This window comes from Ostrinia furnacalis, unplaced genomic scaffold (genome assembly GCF_004193835.3).
Source record: "Ostrinia furnacalis isolate ACB-3 unplaced genomic scaffold, ASM419383v2 OfSCF1042, whole genome shotgun sequence".
Classification (NCBI taxonomy): Eukaryota; Metazoa; Arthropoda; class Insecta; order Lepidoptera; family Crambidae; genus Ostrinia; species Ostrinia furnacalis.
The window spans coordinates 296245-316985 of NW_021131281.1; the positions used below are offsets into that span (position 1 = coordinate 296245).

At 36.1% G+C, this 20741-nt stretch overlaps 2 protein-coding genes across 6 annotated transcripts in view; one reads left to right on the plus strand and one right to left on the minus strand.

Moving 5' to 3' along the window:
- The window catches only part of Pgant9 (polypeptide N-acetylgalactosaminyltransferase 9), a 214079-nt gene that overhangs the window by 99903 nt on the left and 93435 nt on the right, over positions 1-20741 (plus strand). The gene's annotated exons all lie outside the window — the stretch shown is intronic.
- Positions 5138-8819, minus strand: LOC114350987 (cuticle protein CP14.6-like). The gene is made up of 4 exons (XM_028302001.1): positions 8727-8819; positions 7858-8052; positions 7208-7312; positions 5138-5367 (listed from the first exon to the last, which is right to left on the minus strand). The coding sequence occupies exons 1-4, from the start codon at positions 8727-8729 to the stop codon at positions 5239-5241; spliced, it is 432 nt and encodes a 143-aa protein (XP_028157802.1). The 5' UTR covers positions 8730-8819; the 3' UTR covers positions 5138-5238.

The window sequence follows — 20741 nt, forward strand, 5'->3', positions numbered from 1 at the left end:
TGGCGTCTTATCTCTTTGTAATACAGGCTATTTTGTAACAAAATTGTAAAGTCTGATGGGCTGTGGACTGTACATGATAACAGATCCAATGGACTGACTGTCATAGCGTGCGTGTTACAAACGAGTGTTGTGAATAAAACGAAATTGATGTTGAAAGTGAAAATGACGTGTTAATTTTATCTACTCCCCCACANTCCCTACATTTAGGTACAGATGATGACATGCTTAGCTAAACACTGTGTCACTTTACGCTCTTGTATTATGAGATATTTTGCAATAAATATGTATAGCTTAATGTGCTGACGACTGTACATAAAACGTAAGTACCTACTGTTGAATATTATTCGAATAATTTTACTAATGTAAATATTTTTGTTGTTTCAGGTAAGGAATGCCAATTGAATATTCGTATCTACAACTAAATAAAGTAAGTACGTACTTATCGGAGAAGTATTTTAGCGTGAAATAACTGCAAAGTTTATTATGTTCTAACCGAGCATAAATTAAACCTTTTCAACGAGAATAGAAATATAACAGGCTACAAGTGTCGACAAACAATGAACATCACAACAATGGCCGCTTCCTGAGACGGCCTCAGAGACTCCCGACACGGAATTCGCTCAATTGATAAATTTTATCCAATGTTTCGCTTCTAGATTTGATTGGAACAATCAATTTGTCTGTCTCGGGGCGCTTGAAGGGTTAATTGGTGCTAGGACATCCGAATACCATTCGAATATCTTGGGGGTCTACCGTCGACTGACCCCGTTATTTTAACTATACACGTAACTGTCAGTTACTGTTTTGACTTGTAATTTTTTTCATTCGGCAACTGGACCCACCAAATAGTAAAAAAATTAATTCAGTTAACAAAATTTTACACATTGATAGTCGTCACAGATACATGTCGTAAAACATGCCTTAGCCAGTTCGTTCGTTCGTTCGTTCGTTTCAGCCAAATGACGTACACTGCTGGACAAAGGCCCAAGGTTTTCCACAATGAACGGTCCTGTGCTGCCTGCATCCAGGCTCTTCCCGCGACCTCAGCCAGTGCTAACTAAGTATTATTTATACATAGTGAATAAATATACATAGTATATTATTTATACGTAGTCCAAATAATAGGAAAGCGAGAGGACGCCGACTAGCCACCTGGTGGTCCAGGTGGCCAAGGACTTAGAGCATGCCCAAGTAAATGTTTCCCAGGACAGACTGTGCCCAAATAATGGGAAATGGCTAGGGCAAAGAAGAAGTGGGTAAAGGTGATGGATGAAAAAATATTTGAAATAACAATCCGGCGACTGAAACCGGTGCACCATCGCGGTGGTTCCAATTCGAAGTGGGGTCAGTCGATGGAAGACTCATTTTGGTCGCGGGATCGGTCATGGGACATTAGCATTTATGGAAACGATGATTACGTTATGAATGGTTAAGCAACGACAAGGTTAAATACCGCTTTTGGATTGAAGGCCTGACATGAGATAATATTAATGACTTGGATTTTATACCTTCTTACTAAAATAGGCCAATTAAAAAGCTTTACTTTTATCCGTTCTGAGTATTCTAATGTTAAACTTTTAATTATGTATTATGTAATTAAAATTGAACCAAGCGTGAATTCTTCGAAATTATTTACTGAAACTAAAATTACACGCCTCAGTAATATATTAAAATACCTTTTATTTAATAGCAAAATTCAATTACTTAAGTGTATTTACCTTGAGCTTTTCTCCTACAATTTAACATAGCTTCCAAAGTATTCATAATATTTTTGATCTAACTCTAATCAACACGAGTAAAACCGCGGCTGAAAGCTAGTCATCTGTCTACAGACTGGATTACTAACTTCTACCGTCTCAAGGACATTCCACATAATTCATCTACCTATCAATTAAAATAATAATCCCGCTAGACAGGTTTACAAATTCTGCAAAATCTTCACGGGATGATATTTCTCGCATACGAAAATTGGCTCCATTAATTGGAACCCCGAATTAGCAGGGCTATCTGCCACTCTCACTCATGCTGGCATCTCGCTTTGTTTGAGAGGGATGGAAACATTCGAAACTTTGGATAACGTTTTTCGGAGGTTATTCCACGAAGCGCACTTTTGAGGCGCATCTAATGATTACTAATATTATTATAAAGATTTCGAATTTTATGTTTACTAAGATAATTATAAAGTACCAAGTACCACTGTAACATAACACACGTACGTTTTATTTAGTGCGCCTCAAAATTAGTGCGCTTCGAGAAATACCTCGTTTTTGAAGTAGCCTCATAGGTGCGGAACGAATTTCACTATTGTTCGGAACCTTATCAATTTGCAATAGAATTTGAATGGTGACCTGGATTTTGTGTAATTAAGTACGCTAGATTATTTGATTTGAAGTTTTCTTACATTTTAGTGTCAGATGTAACAGTCATGCTTTATTTTCGTAGCGTATTTTTTATGATCGTTTGTATAGTTTTTTTTGCCGTTTTTTCTTTAAGTCCAAGATGAGTAAGCTAAATAAATTGGAGGTCATGAGGATGTTATATTATTTAATATTTTAATTTGAATCAATGGCCGCGACTGCATACTTACGTAGGTACATGTTAAATTTATCTTTCAGATATTCATTTACCTAGATATCTAATTTATAGAGGGCTAAGTACGTCCTATAGAGGAGTTAAGCTAAATTATGTTCCAGGACATACTTACCTAATAACCTTACATTTACCTCGTGCTACACACGGTCTACGTACATTTCTGTTTATTGTAAAGAAGCAGACTCTAGGCGTTTCATAATTGGGTATTTGACACCATTTCCCAATAATTGTAAAGCACAACTTTTTTAAAAAGACACTTCTTTCTGGTCTTAACAACTTAATTAATTTTTAATTACCTGTAAATTACGATTTTTGGTTGCATTATAATTGAAAAAAGTATTTTCATTGGGTTGATAAAATTGTGACGTCACATGCTAGTATTGCCGTACAAAATCTATGGGAGAGTGTTGTTTTGACAGTTTTAAAAAGTACGTCAATTGATTGGTGGTGTCAAATACCCTATTAAGTGGGTATAAAAGACTAAAGTCAAATTAAACTTGACACTTGACGGTTCTCAGGGTCCGTTTGACTGACAGACGATGATGCACTGACCTATCACGATTAAGTACACAAGTACCGTAAAACTATTTTTTATGTATTTAAGTATCAGTAATTGGTACAGACAGACAAGAAGATTGTCTGAATGACAGCATACTTAGTCGTAGACAGGTAGGTAAACACGCCAATCGTAGTGATAAAATTAAATGAGTAATTTTTAAGTTGTTATAGGCAGATTTAACAATTTTTGAAATATCTGAAATAACTTAAGCGACGAATAAAAGAAGAACATTTTCGCATACATAAACTGTCAAGATTCCAAACTTATCCTGCAGTCAAAGTTGTCTGGCAATTGAAAAATCATTAACAGGAATTGTTCAAAATCAGCGAAAAATGTTCATAATGTTAACATAATATTTCATGTAGGTAGCAAGTAAAGTTATAAAATTATCAAATTTTAAGCCATGTAGGTATAACAAGTTTGTGTAGGCTTGAAAATACCGACGAAACTTGTTCTATTTTAACATTGAATTACTTAGTACAACTCACTTTGACAGACCCGAAATTGTTTAAAGCCAAACCAAACTGATTTTAAACCTTTCATTTCGTGGTCATGATATTTTGAACTTTGTCTGTGTTGTTTTATGTTTCAAAATATATGTGGTTCTTTTCTAGATTTTAAAGTTTTATTTAGGTGATTAAGCGAACATGAATGCGATCATGTTTTATTACTTTTAAATTCCAGAAAATATTTCTTGTAAGTGTCGATTGTTATTCGGAAAACTCAAGTTTCTTGTCTAATTAATTTCTTGTACGAGTAAAATTTTGTATTTGTATGTTTTGTTTATACAAAACATAAAGTTTTCTCTACATTTGCAAGTAGTTGTTGTGTTTACAAATAAACTGAGGCCGACATGGAAAGCAATTTCGCTGGCGCCCTTCGTGACTGGCCTGCATTGGCCCGGGCATTCGGTCAAACAACCGCCCGGATCCTAAGGTCGAGGCTAAAGGTGGTGTTACAATGGCTATTACAGAAGCTTTAGGTGTTAAAAGATAATGAGCTTCTGATGTTTAATCTTTGTAGTTTTGATGTTATTGAAACTTGTTTCATTTAGCTCGGAAATTGGAAACTTAAATGATTTTATCTACGATTATTCTCTTTATGTTTAACAAACATTTTTCATTTTTGAATGAATTGTTTTTTTATTTAGTCAAAAAATCTAAATAAATGTGTTTCTACAAAATATTAAAAAAAAAACAAATTCCCTAATTTTTAGTTTTTTTTTCTCAAATGTTTACTGGAACTTGTATTGACTAAATTGATGAAATTTGTAGAATTTTTCTTATAATATGTCATTTCTTATCTGACCTAAACAATTCCTTCAGCACGCGTCTTTACCCGGTACCTGATCCGACTCTCCCATTGACCTGTCACCCTTGCAATACCAGCAGCGAATGGCGGAGATCCACAAAGTTATTGCTTTGACCTGAATAGGGGACTACTGGAGACTATGTTTATACGGCGCACGCAAAAACGGCCATTGCTGTGCTATAGGAGTGACAAATGGATCTTATTTAACATGAGTATTCTATTCTAAACTTTAAGTAGTATATATGTATGTGCTACTTATAACATACATATTCATCTACACTAATATTATAAAAAGGAAAGATTTTATTGTTTGTTTGTATTGAATAGGTTTTGAAACTACTGGGCGACTTTAAAATTATTTCACCATTGTCTGGGTTAGCTAGTTATTTATATTGGGAACTAGATCTTGCCTGTGACTGACATTTGTTCCAATTAATAACTGTGTTACATTTGTACTTTTAAGTGAATTATTTAAAGTCGGTTTTAATTTATTAAAATTTAGCTCACAGACAATTAGAGCTCTAGAGTTGAAAGGCTAGTAAGTACGCTTATTTAATTGCATCTCACGACATTACCCCGAAACTTGTACTGACGGTTTCTTTTAGAATGCATTATTTGTTTCATTTTGAGAGTTGAATAAAGACTTAGGATTGGGCAAATAAAATTACTAAAACATACAATTAAGTGTATTTTAATTCATTTACAAGCTTAGACTAGAGGTGACATCATAGGCAGTGATATTTCATGAAGTAGTTAATTATCGACTAGTTGAAGGTTTAGAACCTTGCCTTGTAAGCGCTTTGTGGGCTCGCCTCGCGCGCGGCGTGCTCAGCGTTGTATTTGATGGACCTGACAATGTATTCGGGGATGGCTTCGGGCGCGGGGGGAGTGGGGAGGTGAGCACCCTGGAACAAAAGAACACATTGTAAATAAACAATTTGAAAAAATCGAACTGCCTAAGGATTCGACCAAACAAGAGCAAGATTAATCTCAGAATAAATCGTCAGTTTTGACATATTTCCCATACTGAAACTGTCTATGTGCCAGTTATACCAGGAGATATTCTTGGATAAAAGTTTGGTCGAATTGGGGCTATGCGGGAATCTGTCGCTTGCCGGACGACTGCTCTTAGTAGTGAACCCGTCGAAATTTAAAAGTTTGAGAAGCGACTCTAATCGCTAGGAAATTATAAAACAAAATAACACATTTTATAAAGTGAGTGACAAAGAATGGGTAGGAAGGGCTAACGTATGCAACAATAAAATTATGTAAGTTAAAACAGACCGGAGTGGATTATTCCTTGGCCCATTTTTTTGCCTAATGTTTTTATTAATAAATTAAACACCAAATCTACAAATATCTAATATAGGCATAATAAATACCTAATTAATCGAGCGGAATATAAATATTACACAAGTTCGAGTGGTCCCTTTATTAACCAAATCTCATTGATCTTGAACTTCATTTAAATACTCGTCCTATTAAATCAAGATTATGTTTCAATGTTAACTTGTAAATTGCTACTTTCAAGGTTGTGATGCCATTTGCGTGTTAACTAATTTAATCAGAAGAATTTGTTAATCATTATGCTAATTAAACTGTGGCTAAGTAGCTTCTTTTGGACTTTTGGCTTCGGTAAGCGTAATATTGTGCTTTTGTAAAAATAAAGACGAAACACTTACCTGGGGCTGGTAGCCGTTCTCGTCAGCGGTGTAGGTCAGAGAAATAACCTCACCACCGGGGGCGGTGTACTGGTTGGATCCCTGGACGGAGATAGCCTCGGCTTCCTAGAAAAACAATTTAGCAATAGTTAATATTATAATTATAATGGTAATATNGCATTGTAACGTTTTTCAAGACCTCCTCTCCCCCCAGATTGCATTACGTAACACTAGAACGCCCCCTTAGCAACAAATATCACTTCTCACTTTAAAAAAACGCTATTTTTGTTTTCACCCACCAGAATGGGTGATAATGGGTAAAAACCGGGTTTTTACCCAAATCACCCAGTTTAAACCCAATCGGGTGAAATGGGTTTTTACCCACTACCCATCTCTAGTGACGAAGAATAGTAGGGTAGGAAGGGCTAACGTATGCAACAATAAAATTATTTAAGTTGGTATAAATGTCTGATTTGGTGCAAAACTGACTGAAATGGAGTCTTCCAACGACTTGGCCCATTTATTTGGCCCAATGTTATTATTATTAAATTAAACACCAAATCAACAAATATCTACTATAGGCATAATAAATACCTAATTAATTGATTTGAATATAATGTTAATTTTAAAATATTACACAAGTTCGAGTGGTCCCTTTATTAACCAAATCTCATTGATCTTGAACTTCATTAAAATACTCGTCCTATTAAATCAAGATTATGTTCTAATGTTAACTTGTAAATTGCTACTTTCAAGGTTGTGATGCCATTTGCGTGTTAACTAATTTAATCAGAAGAATTTGTTAATCATTATGCTAATTAAACTGTGGCTAAGTAGCTTCTTTTGGACTTTTGGCTTCGGTAAGCGTAATATTGTGCTTTTGGTCAAAAATAATTATTTGATCAAGTAGGTAAACCATTGAATGAAAAGTCTTATTTTCTACGGCTTTAATTCTGTCGTGTAATATGACATTGATTCCCTCCGATACTAATTGAACTATGATGTCCTTTTACATTCTGAACCTCTTGCTCATCAGAGACATGTTGATTCAATGAGATTGTAAAAATAAAGACGAAACACTTACCTGGGGCTGGTAGCCGTTCTCGTCAGCGGTGTAGGTCAGAGAAATAACCTCACCACCGGGGGCGGTGTACTGGTTGGATCCCTGGACGGAGATAGCCTCGGCTTCCTAGAAAAACAATTCAGCAATAGTTAATATAATGGTAATATATTAGAAAACCTGAAAAATCGCCTGGCACTTGACCTATTGACTTTTAGTTTTGCTCGGCGACTGTGATTACAACAAATACGTTTGACATGACATCTTCGGCTTGATCATCACTTTCAATCAAATGAGATGTAGATCAAGATCTACCTCATTGTGGATAAAAATGGCAGGTAAGCCTGGTACCGACTCCAACAATATGAATCATCTTATGGATGTGTTAGTTTTACAAATATAATCAATCTTGAACTTTAAATAACGCAATTATTCTCTACTTTTCTATATAGTCAGTTTTAATTTTGATAAAAATATACATAAACAGTTTATAATGGGATTGGGACGTGACTCGGAATCCCGAGAAGATAAAAACAATTTATTAGCATTGCAGTTAGAGTTATGATAGCCAGTTCCTCTGTGGACTGTGGAGGATTTCAATTCCACCTTTACTCCCCATCAAGTGACATGCTGGCCTAGAGCCTCTTCGTTGTGTTAAAAAAAGATCAACTTACGCTGCCAACGTTCTTCAGGGCTCCGCTCTCCTGACCGGCGATGCCGTTGCTGGTCTGGTAGCTGTATTGGAAACTCTCAGGGCCGACGTCGGCCTCCTGCTTGACGATCTGGGCGTCGGCGTCGGCGCCGCGTTGCAGGTGCGCCACATCGGCGGCGGCGAGAGCCACGAGGGCGAGGACGGCTACGAAGGATTTCTGCGGGGAGATCACCAGCTCGTTAGAATCGTTTGGATGAGCAGGATGGGATGATGGGTCAAGTTTTGATGGACGATTTTTAATGGATTCTTCAAGGTGTAGTAGCAGCCTTGTAAAGTCAGCGCCAAATAGTTCATGACACCCAAAGTAGTCAAAAAGTTCGCAACACGTCTGTGTTACAATTGGAATAAGGTTGTGTTGTCAACTTTTTGCACTTCGGGTATTACGAACTATTTAACTATGATGTACAAGAAAGGCTGCCATGTAGCGTCGAAGGTGAAGCCGTACATTGCTTTGGCGTGAATATGCAATTTATGAAAATTCCAAGTGATTTTTACATGCAATAATAATCCTGTTTAACATTTAACACGAAAGTTTTTTCGAGTTGCAGCAAAAAATTAATAATTAAGTGAATTGCTTCAATAGGCTCACTTTAATCGGCGCTTATAGGTACATATTATAATTTGGCAATCGGTTAAATTAGATAATTACAAAAGTCTAGTCTTGGTCAAATTAAGTTTTATTTCACTTTGCAATCAAAGATCGTTCACTTCCAACTTACACCATTTGGTGACAATGTTAGTTGGTCCAATTAGTTTTCGAAATTGCCAGATATTGTATATTTTTGCGGACGATATCGCTAAAAAATCACAACTAGCTCACGGTCCACTCACCATTGTGTCAGAGGTAAGATCAACTTGCGACTGTGACTGTGGATCATTCCGTAAGCGTTATATAGTCGATAGAGATGACATTTGCATTATTTTGGAACTATCAGATATTCTATAATATTATACACAAGGTCAACACGTGTAAGGCATCTTCTAAAGGCACAGGTTTAAACCCAATCACTCGCTAATCAGAGACGTGTCGCTAGCAACGGATGGCGTTACATAGAAATGGATAGAAACCAGTAGTATCGCGACACGTGCTGGGTGGAGTTGGCTATAAATTAATATTAACTTTGGAAATAATAGTGAAAAATTTCACGTGCTGACACTGCCCTTTGCCATTTGTTTAATACGATTCGTCGTAAATAAAACACGATATTGTGAGCGTTCACAAACAAAGCGTTGTTCGTCGATAAATTTTAACCGAACAGAGTGCCAGTATGCCAGTCCCTGGAGGCGGTTGGCGGGCTACCAACGCGTCCGCGTCGAATATGGCATAATTATGCCAACGGTAAGGAATATACGGGGCGTTATCGATGGGCTGGGAATTAACCGCTAAATTATGTAATCTGTAAGGACGGGGATACACTGGCCATAACTTAGACAATGGCTGTTTCTTCGCCAATTTTTTGGTACTAATATTATTGGCATTCGAATTCAGCAGTTGTGGTCTTAGGTCATTTGAAGTTGCTTTCTGTCAGCTTTTACGCAAAGGCGCAGTAACGCTCCGTTTACGTTACAATTAACTGTCTTACTAAACAAACGGTCGTCCAGTTGCGTTGCAGCTGAACATTTTTCCTGCTATCGGGACCCTAGGTAGTGAAAAATAAATTTTATCATCTTAAAGTACATAATCCTAAAATAAAAATGTTTGACTCGTCGATATCGAGAATCCAATTAAACACCTTGAGCCATTCGAATCGATTCTTGACCCGTTCGAGTAATCTTCAACGATATATTTAGGCAGAATCATGAAAATCTACATACTCGAAAAATATAATTCATAACCAGAACTATTTGATAATCATTTAATGATTGTATGAATATAACACAGCGTACGAGAACGTGTATTATTAGAACGTAGGCGCGTAGATTTATTATTAACTAGCTTTCCGCCCGCGGCTTCGCCCGCGTGGAATTTTGTCTGTCACAGAAAAACTTTATCGCGCGCGTCCCTGTTTCAAAAACCGGGATAAAAACTATCCTATGTTCTTTCCCGGGAATCAAACTATCTCTATGCCAAATTTCATCAAAATCGGTTGCGAGGTTTAAGCGGGAAAGCGTAACAGACAGACAGACAGACAGACAGAGTTACTTTCGCATTTATAATATTAGTTGGGATTCTAGACTGATAAAAGTAAAAAAGTTACGCCTCTACTCTTGCTAATATTATAAATGCGAAACTCTTTCACGCAAAAACTACTGAACGGATTTTGATGAAACTTTACAGTATTATTGTTTATAACCTAGAATAACTTATAGGCTATAATTTATGACGATCTGTGACAAACTAAATTTCACGCGGGTGAAGCCGCGGGCAAAAACTAGTGTCTGATATAAATATAGTGAAGATGAAATATAGTGAAGAAGAGTGTACCTACAGTGTAGCCCTAGCCTATTGTATGCCTTATTGCTGCCAAGATCTAAGCAGGTGTGCCTGTTTGGACTGTCACAGCTGTTTGTATTAACTACCACTTTGATACATGCTGCACTACTTCACTTTGATTTAGTAGTAGGTATTATGTTTCGTTAATAAAAAACACGTTTTTTGCAAATACGTAGAATACTCTTCCTACAAGATTTTAAACTTTCGCGTTCCATTACAACTGAAATAGAAAATCACGGGTCTCAAGCCGTGAGTACTAATATGTAACTCATATAAAAAATGTCGCGTTGAGACCCTTTTTTCTATATTCGTCCTACTTATCAAACTCGCAGGCCAATCAATACACACAAATAAGATTCATGCACACAAGTATTTCTTTATTTTGCGCGGGGTTCGATCCCACGACCTCTGACGTAGTAGTTTAATATCACTACGCTAAACGGCAAGTAATTGCTAAAAGACATAGTATTGTGTGCTACGTTTTCATGCATAAAACTTTGAACTATTTTTTTCTATTAATTATAAATTAATATAAATTAATTATCTAGGTGGACAGACGATCTGGTGAAGGTCGCGGGAAATACCTGGATGCGGGCAGCGCAGAACCAGTCGTGATGGAAATCCTTGAGAGAGGCCTTTCTCCAGCAGTGGACGTCATTTGGCTGAAACGAACGAATAATTCATTATTTATTAAAATTAATTACTTTAATATTCAGATAGATGGAATGTATAAGAAGGTCAGAGTTTAAATTACATATTTAAAGTTCATTACGGTCATTAGACACGGCCTATGTCAACATAGTTCAAATTTATGTAGCAACATCATCTTAATTAACATTTTCGAATAAAAATGAGTGACGCTCACTAGATGACCTACAATCAAGATTATTCCAACGTCTTAAACGAGTAACAATTTACCGCATTATTAGTGAAGTTATTATTCCGCATCATTAAAAAAGATCGTTTCAGTCAAATGACGTCCACTGCTGGACAAACCACTGCTGGGCCGCTGGGGCAGAAAAGTTCTCGAGTGGCGACCACGAACCGGAAGACGTAGTATGGGCAGGCCCTTCACTAGGACCGACGATCTGGTTAAGGTCGCGTCTGTCTATTTCATCAAAAACTAGCCCCAAAATACTATGCTAAATTGGCCGCTATTTTCTGATTAATTTAGACCTGAAAAGGTAACAAACAGACAGAGTATTTATGAAAATGATATTATTTAGTTATGAAAATTTGTGCATTTAAATGTGTAATTATGTGTGTAATGCAAACAATTTTATCACGATAATACTAATTGAGACCATAATATAAAATTTAATGCAATTGTTATCTAAAAATACAGCAATTTACAATGTTGGCAGTTTTGAGAACGCGACAGGTACTACACATAGCCTCAATAAATACAGGTGTTTTTGCATAATCCTGACTAAAGATGGTCTGAATGAATATTCGTAAACTGATTTAACGTACTTAAGCTGCAATTATTCAATGATTCGGATTTCTTTATACAAAAAAAAGCAAATCGTATTTAAATAATGTACAGTTGTCGTAAGAAATGTCACACGCAGGAAAGGACTTGATTTGTTTACAAATAAAAATTAATTCCCAATTTCCAATTTTTCCTGAATTTCCTATTCAAAATTTGAAAGGACCCGACTCTCTAATCAAAAGAGAGATTTATAAAAAAGAAAGTCCGATGAAGGCTTGGTATGATGCTGTTTAGGAGAATCTTTTATTTACTTCTTTTACCGTTTTAACACGTGCTAAGTATTAAATTTTGCAACGAAATATTATAATAGGTCTGATGTGCTTTCAAGCACTTTTTATCGGGATAGGTACTAACGCCCGTATTAACAAACGATGCTTGCTTAGTGAAGCAGCAAATCGAACGCACATCGTTGATTAGAGCTCTGTGGTTGGTTCGTGCGTCACCCTGTGCGTCCACGCGCACTGTGAGACCTCATATTAATGTTTGTGAATACGGGTGTAAAAGTGATAACAAATATTGCTTCAGACTGTACAAGCATTAAGCGGAACCAAACTTGAATGTCAAATGAGTGCAACGTAACATAAAGTTGCATAGGTAATTGTTTATTACGACTACATGTCAGGCTGTACTAGTAGTGATGTCATTACTGTCAAATGAAAAAAAAGCCTTCGTGTAATCGTGTCATACATATTTAAACGTTGAGTCGTACGTCTTTGTTAGTGCGCAACATGCCCTTTTACATACAATAAATACAAGCTTATATGAAAAGAACTAGATTCCTGCAGTAAGAGTAGGTCACAAAAAATTCATTTTACAATAATGGACATAGGTATTTAGGTCATCACTACTGTTCGCGTAATGTGCTAAAAAGAATGATCAATGTTAAAGGTTACAAAAGCTGATTTTCTTTTAGCATTTTCCTGGCTAAAAAAAACAGTCGGGTAAAAAATATACTTTTAATTTTTCCTGAAAATATTAATTCCTGAGCATACCTCACACACCTCTATAAAACATTAACACGAATGTACACACAATTTTCACTTCAATCCGTGTCCTTATTAAAAGGATTTCTATGCTGGCCGTACGAGTACATTAACAAAAATAACCACACATTAACCCTTAGTTATAAATTCATACAGTTATTCCCAAAGCGCTCTCCCGGTAAGTTTGCACAGCAATATTGAGTGGAGCACGCGGTTTGTTGGCAAGTTCGCCCTCAAATATGTACGTAACTTGCTAGTTTCGAACTCATAAGTGTCGGAAGATTTCGCGGTTTGCGTAGTGTTCACGTTTTATTTGTTCGGTGATTACTTTTCGTAACAGATTCGGTGCGAATCTGGCACGGATACGTAAATAAGAAATGTATTTTGCACAGCTTCAGGCAGCTTTGTAACTAAAGATTTACTGTATTACCACATATTAAATATACTCAACATCAAATAAACCGCACCTTCCGCGACGCGAACTTTAACGATTTTCTTCTGACACAATCATGGTGCCCCAACAATATTGGTGTTATTTGAAAGCCCAATAAATATCCTTAAAGAAAAACACATTTGATTTCTTAATAAATGATTAACATATACCATAAATGTGACTTGAAAAAATACCTGACTTTGGGCCCACCTATGGGATCAATTAGACCAATTTTTATGGTTATAAAACCAAATAATGATCTCACGTGTCCTCTTTAACAGATGGATAGCGATTAATCCCAACTTAACAGTTTTATAGTCATAAAAGTTGGCTCTAGCGTAACTACCTATTTTTTGAAGAAGTGACTCTGGATCCTTCTAAAGACATATTTTTGGGGTAAAAACCTTCCCTTTAATGAAATGAAGGTTAGAACTAGGCTTTTAAATGGTGCCAATATTGGTGCGAAGTGGGGAAGCATACGTTTGAAAATGCTTGTCGCGGGAGGTGCGATTTATTTGATGTCGAGTGTAGTATAGCTCACTGAGCTATTTTAAAAACAGTTGTACATTTTCAGGAAGTTGTCTAGTCATGATTAAGACTTTTGCCTACCATGAAAGAAATCCGTCATTAATTTGGTTAAATCTATGTAAAGCAACTTTTGTATTCACCGTAATAGGATCAGTTTAAATTTAAATCCATACCACCAAGACCTGTTAATAAAAAATAATACCAACCGAATTGAAAACCTCGTCCTTTTGAAGCCGGTTAAAAAGGTTTCGTTTTTGTAACCAAATTAATTTAGGTAACCAAATACTAATTCACTCAAATAAACGGTATGTTCCAATTATATCATATTTTCAATAACATCACTAATATACACAGTTCACGATCGTCAAAGGCCAATTCCATCACGAGCCGTCAAATGTAATATCGTTAGATTCAACAAGAGCTGTATTTATTGCTTTACTTTCAAACTAATTGTAGCACTTTACGATGTTAGCGTACGAGGCCGAAACATTGAACTTAGATACTTCCGAGTTTAGATTCAGATAATACACATCAATTTGACTCTTAAAAACGTGATCGTAACAGTATTGAACTCTCAACTCTGCTTCATTTATTTTAATTCAACACTTGCTCGTATAAAGAGAAAAGTTTTGAATGTTTGTTTGTATTGAATAAGCTCCGAAACTACTGGACCGATTTGAAAAATCTTTAGTTATTATTTATTTATTATAATGCTATTTGTGATGAACATAGGTTCGCTGGGGCAACTAGTAGATAATACTTGTAATCGTAGTAGTATTACAGTCAAAGTGAAAATTGCTGCAGGAGTGACATAGGAATACTTATACTTACCAAACATATCCTTCCACGGCAGCTGAAACTGATGAAGGCTTGTCATCAGCAGTCACAATCCTTAGTCATTATTTATTTCAAAATTCTTAGCGCTTGGAGAACTTGGATCAGGTCCCATGTTTATTTTAGGGACCCATCAATATTCTTTATCGGAATATTAGATACACCCACACATAGGTAAAGCTTATGTTTCCAATTCAATCAAGTGACCCTAAGCCTACATCACACCTTTTCCCTGCCTAGGGCAAGATACGGCTAAAATAAGATTCTTTGTGTAGTTTCCTTTTATCATGGACTTTGATATGTTGTAAGTACTTACTAGTACACCTACACAGGTTCTACTCGTACCTACCTCATCTCATATTTGTATTATTCTAGCTATTGTGCGCCACTTTAGGGAATTCAGACGATTATGGAAAGTCATCCTGTTTATCTTCTAGCTAGTCTATTCTTGTTTACTTGAAGTCTTGACTCTTGATCGATGGTATCTCAAAACTTTTTTTTTCTACATAAACATATTATTTATTGTTCGATCTCACGGTTTTATACAAAACAAATAGATAGACACTTCTACATTCATTATAAGATAACTTAACAATGATAGTAGGAAGTTCTTCGTTACATTAAGGACCCTTACCCATGGCAATTAAGTTTTGCGGGATCCAATAATGTAGGATCCCGCAAACTGGACTGTCGTGGTGTGTACCTACTTATATGAAATTCGAATTCAAAATTCGAACAAGTCGGTTTTTTGAGGGACACTGCTTACCGGATATTTGTGTGAAAATTCATTATATTAAAACACGTAAGTATACTTCTAATGATCCGGCAAAAAAACAGTCCCTGCAAGAAACGGAATGTCTCAGTGGGAAAGAGCGCTAAGCTTACAAATCTTTTGTCTCATTTCCCGTCTCATTTTCTACAGTAAATTAACCTTTAATATTGTCGAAATATCGAGTTAATCTCCATCTACACTTCTAATATCCCTATATGCTGGCGTATTAGACCGGTGGCCAAGCTCCTTGACCTACTCGTACTAAGTCCGGACAATAACGACACACTGCGGATGACATTCCATTTACTTGACAAAAGTGCTTGAAGCCTTAATGGGATGATAAATGCACCTTTCGAGACCCATTAATCCTTATGAAGAGCGGCCATGATATTTTCATAAAGGGATGAATATAATTAGGTATCCGTATTACTCACTTTTTATCCACAATGAGGAAGCTTTTAGCTTGCAGCTCACCTGATGGTAAGTGAAGTCAGACCGAAGGTGGAAGCGAGCTTCATCCGGAATCCTCAGCCACAAAGGAACAGGCTATTTTAATCTTTAACTGCCCGAACACAACAAGACAGACTTAGAATAAGTAAGGCCATACCAAACTGGAAAAAGTTGCCCCCATTGGGAATCAGGACCTCTGGGTCTGAGGTAGGTGGTCTTACAACTAGACTGGGGGCGGAGGTTTATAAAAAAAGTAGAGCAGCCGGTAGTAGAGTTCTACACATCATTTCAGCGTACTTATGGATTTCTCATTTGCCGTAAACGCCCACTCCTCGGTTAATGAAAGGTTCTTCCATTGACCAGGTACCGGTGAGAATGGTACGACGATGTATGGAATATCATTTCTGTTTCAAATAAACTGGTTGATTCAAGTTAAATCTATCATTATCCTGAAAGCAAAAATAAATATCGAGTATTTTACTCTCGTACACTAAACTTGAACAAACAGAGCTGTGAATTACTATTACATTTACGAAACAGAATTTTCTTTATTCTCCTTGGCATTTAATCAAAAATTCCAAACTCACATCTTATTCCTCAATTCCAATTGATTCAAAACATTATGTATTCAACAATCAATTAGCCTTACAACAATGCAATGTTGACTCAATTGGTAATTGGCGCAACCGACACAAAAACAGGTGTCAAAGTATTCAATCTTTTTAATGCAGTTCTATTTGCGGGCTGTGCATCGGAACAATTGAACAGTGACGTGGTTACTTAACCACAGAAGCGTGGGAGCACACTCGCGTGAATGTTTATACAGCGTGCTGATTAGTGATGGGATACAAGTTTATAATTCGATGTAATAGAATTTGAATCGCACTTTTTGAATCAGCATTTGATTTTGGTTCTAAAATTGTATAATCCGTGATAACTTATAACGAAGCGCGTTTCAATCTCAAGCATAGATTGAGTATTTTCTGATTGTAAGTGTTTGTTGAATATTTAGATTACCATAGGATAGAATTTGTTATTGAGATTGCATCGAGTTTTGAGCGTTCCTTTGTAGGTACCTAATACGGAACTAAATTCATTATATTTACGAGTATGTTAGGTACATTATTTCGGATGATTATCAATCGAAATACATAGGTACGCGTTTCAACACCTTCCGTAAAACATGTGGAGTCAATATTTCTTGAAAAATGTAGTTTTTATATTCTTTTAATAATTTTATTGGCTAAATGATCTTTACGCCATAATCCCAATGCTAAATGTGAATGATTAAAATATGCATTCACATGGATAAATATTTATTCGAATGATTTTTGTTTCACGTACCATTATCATAAAGTAGTTTATCGAATCACTCGTTCCGCTCAACCTATCACTAGTACGTATATCGAATGACATAACAGTGTTAGCGCTAATGAAAGTAAAATAATTAAAATTCTATAACACGGATCACGACATGGAACATCGATTAAGTAAGATAATTATTAAATAATGTTTTTTATTATGTCGTATTCGTTGTGTTTGTGTCTTGTGTGAGAATATGCTATTCTTAAAGATGGGAAAAAATGCAAATGTAGATAATCCGACTGCGTTAATTTGTCCCACTTATCCCAACTATCCCAACTATCCCAACTAATATTATAAATGCGAAAGTAACTCTGTCTGTCTGTCTGTCTGTCTGTCTGTCTGTTACGCTTTCCCGCTTAAACCTCGCAACCGATTTTGATGAAATTTGGCATAGAGATAGTTTGAGTCCCGAGAAAGAACATAGGATAGTTTTTATCCCGGTTTTTGAAACAGGGACGCGCGCGATAAAGTTTTTCTGTGACAGACAAAATTCCATGCGGGCGAAGCCGCGGGCGGAAAGCTAGTAAGTAATAATTAAACTGCTAGGAATATCAATTTAAATATACTCATTGCTGTAACACACAAGCTTTTGAGCTTAAAAATCTTTAATAATAATATGATCACGTCATTATCAACACGAAACGTCACGTATCACAGACAACGAATTCACGGAAAATGTCCGTGCGTAAAAATTACGTGTTTGGAAAAGTATCATGACGTGGGAAAATCATGAAAACGTGCTTGCATATTAATTAATGTAATATTGAAGCGCTGTATTAATTGCTGTCTTAACGTTAATTGTATCAGAGAGAAAAATACAGATAAATAAATAAATATCTAGAAGTCAACCATGAGAAAATGCTTCATTAATTAATCATTTTTAAATGAGACCACGCCAACAGAATGTTCTATTCATTTTATATTCCAATTACTTTGATATACCTACTTGAATAAAACTAGTTCTAAAACGTAAGAAGCAAATATTATTTTATGGTTCGTTTGTTTTATTATCAGCATGGCTTTCTGCCAAAAAAATCAACAGTCTCGAACTTGGTAAGTTATGTTAGCGATATATGTGACACTTTGGACAAGCAGGGAGAAGTTCATGCTTTTTACGCTGATTTCCGAAAAGCCTTCGATCTAGTTGACCATGATATGCTGCTGCTGAAACTGGAAGGCGTTGGTATTCACGGATCGCTGCTCAGATGGTGTGAGTCTTATCTCAAAAATCGCTCTCAGATTGTCAACTTGTATGGACATACTTCAGTAGCACAACTGGTGCCTTCAGGGGTACCTCAAGGCTCCCACTTAGGACCTTTGTTCTTTGTCTTATTCATCAACGACCTATCTTCTTGTATCAACTCGCAGTTCAAAATGTATGCTGATGACTTAAAAATTTATCGCGAAATTAATAATACTGATGATGTTCATACTTTGCAGGTGGATATTGGTAAGGTTCAGGACTGGTGTAAACTTAATGGCATGGTTTTGAATACGGGTAAATGTTTTGTGATTCGATTTACACGAAAATTACTTCCAATAAAAAATTTTTTTAGTCCGTAATGTTTAATATCAAAAAATATTGGACACGTATAATTTTATTTGTCAATCTAACAAATAATTACATAGTTATGGTGCGTTGAAGTTGCGCACGACGTCACAACGTGCGGCATTTTTAAGCAAGCGTTGACGTCACGGGCCTCTTCTTATGAACTTTGGGGCGCTTTATCTCTTTAAATTTTCATAAGTTTGAAAAAGTGAAAAATACGAGCAGAGTATTTTTTGATAAGTTAACTGACGGACTAATTAAAACTCTTGCTTTTTGACCCAGGCAACATCCCCATTATTCTTCATACACCTGGGCAGGTTATAGTATACTTAGGAATTCCCACGGGAACAGGAATTAGCGGAAAAATCCTTTTGTATGAAAAATCTAAACGCTTAACGGAAGTTAGACGCTTGAAATTTGGCATGTAGGTACCTTAGTAAACTCAAAGCTTAGTTACAACAAGGAATTCCCGAAATTCCCACAGGAATTAGCGGGAAAATCCTTTTGTATGAAAAATCTAAATCGCTTAAGTAGACCTGAAGTGATGCAGTGACCGCGCGCTCTCCGCCCTCTATCTCGAAAACGGTTCACCGTATAAAAAAAGTTTTTAAACAAAATTTGTAGAGAATTTAGTATTCTACAATATTGATAATATTTTTGCATGCTTACGAGTTCATAGAAAATCTTGTTTATAAAAAGCACTTAAGTAACAAGATTTTTTTAGTCCTTGGGTTGTTTTTTTATACTTAATATTTTAATGGATACTTTAATGGAAACATTTTATACTTAAAAGTCGGAAAATTCGTTCAACAATATTATCCAATCACATTAACAAGAAAAAATCGACTATAAATCTTGTACTTCGTACCTTTACGATCTGGTAGCATTAGAGAAAACCGCTAACAGAAATCTAATCCAACCTGAAGTCGAGATAATAGTATTACTTCATCGATATCGATATAAACCGATAAAACCGATATAGAAACAAAATGGAACAATGTAGGAATGAGATCGATTCAGGAAAATCGTATTAAGTGTCGTCGCACACGGTACAGGTTAAAACGTGGCTTTTAAACCCAAGCTAAATTTGAGACGACTAGTTTTGTGACCTCTTACAAAATGTGTGAATTATTACGCTACTCTTTGTTGTATAAATATTATGCTCTGTTGTAATGTATACCTTCACAAGAAACCGATACAAAGCGACTCGTAGGTAGTTCGTGATTTCAAAATTGTTGGAAATAAATAACATTGTGAACATTCGTTACTGGACACTGGTGGAGCAAGGACGATACTTGTATGCAAGTATCTGTTCACGAGAAAGACCCCTAAGAACTTAATTTTCAAACATCGTATTAAGTGCCGTAGCACATGACACAGATACTGACGTATGAATTCAGACGTTATTACTTGTTTTGCATGCAAATTACCCTTAGGAAATGAAATTCCAAAAAACGTTTTACGTTTTTTAAAGACAAACTACAATCAACACAAAGGCATTTTGAGACTAGTCTCAGATAATTCTTGCAAATAAAAGCACTTTCCTTCTTGGAGCTTAAACATGGACGATACTCTTAGCACACTAAAGTCCCCCAGGAATTGAATTCCCAAAAATTGTATTAAGCGCCCATCGCATACGACACGACACAAGTCGGCCGACTCGTAATATCAACCGGACGGCGGCTGCAGTTCCGTAACTAAATTGCGCCGTCCACCTGGAAATGCGACGTCAGAATTTAGGAGCACCTATTTGTTCCCGTTCGGATTCGTGTCGACCGTGTATTTGGACAGATATTGCACCGATACGACTTATTGGCTGCTAAAGTTGTGCATCACTATGCAAGTATGCAAATATCTCGTGCAAAATAACTCGTAATTTATTCAGCTCTCTAAATGTTGTTTGAAAATTCGGAATATGGTGTAATAAGATATTACATACTGAAAGGAAAAAAAGCGAAATTAACAGGTTTCAAGGCGTTTAAATTTTCACTTTCAAATAGATAATA

Coding starts and splice junctions, on each gene's coding strand:
- LOC114350987 (XM_028302001.1), bottom strand. Junction 7,313..7,857: donor CCCTGAAGAACGTTGGCAGC/GTAAGTTGATCT, acceptor TTGTTTTTCTAG/GAAGCCGAGGCTATCTCCGT. Junction 5,368..7,207: donor AGAACGGCTACCAGCCCCAG/GTAAGTGTTTCG, acceptor CTTTTGTTCCAG/GGTGCTCACCTCCCCACTCC.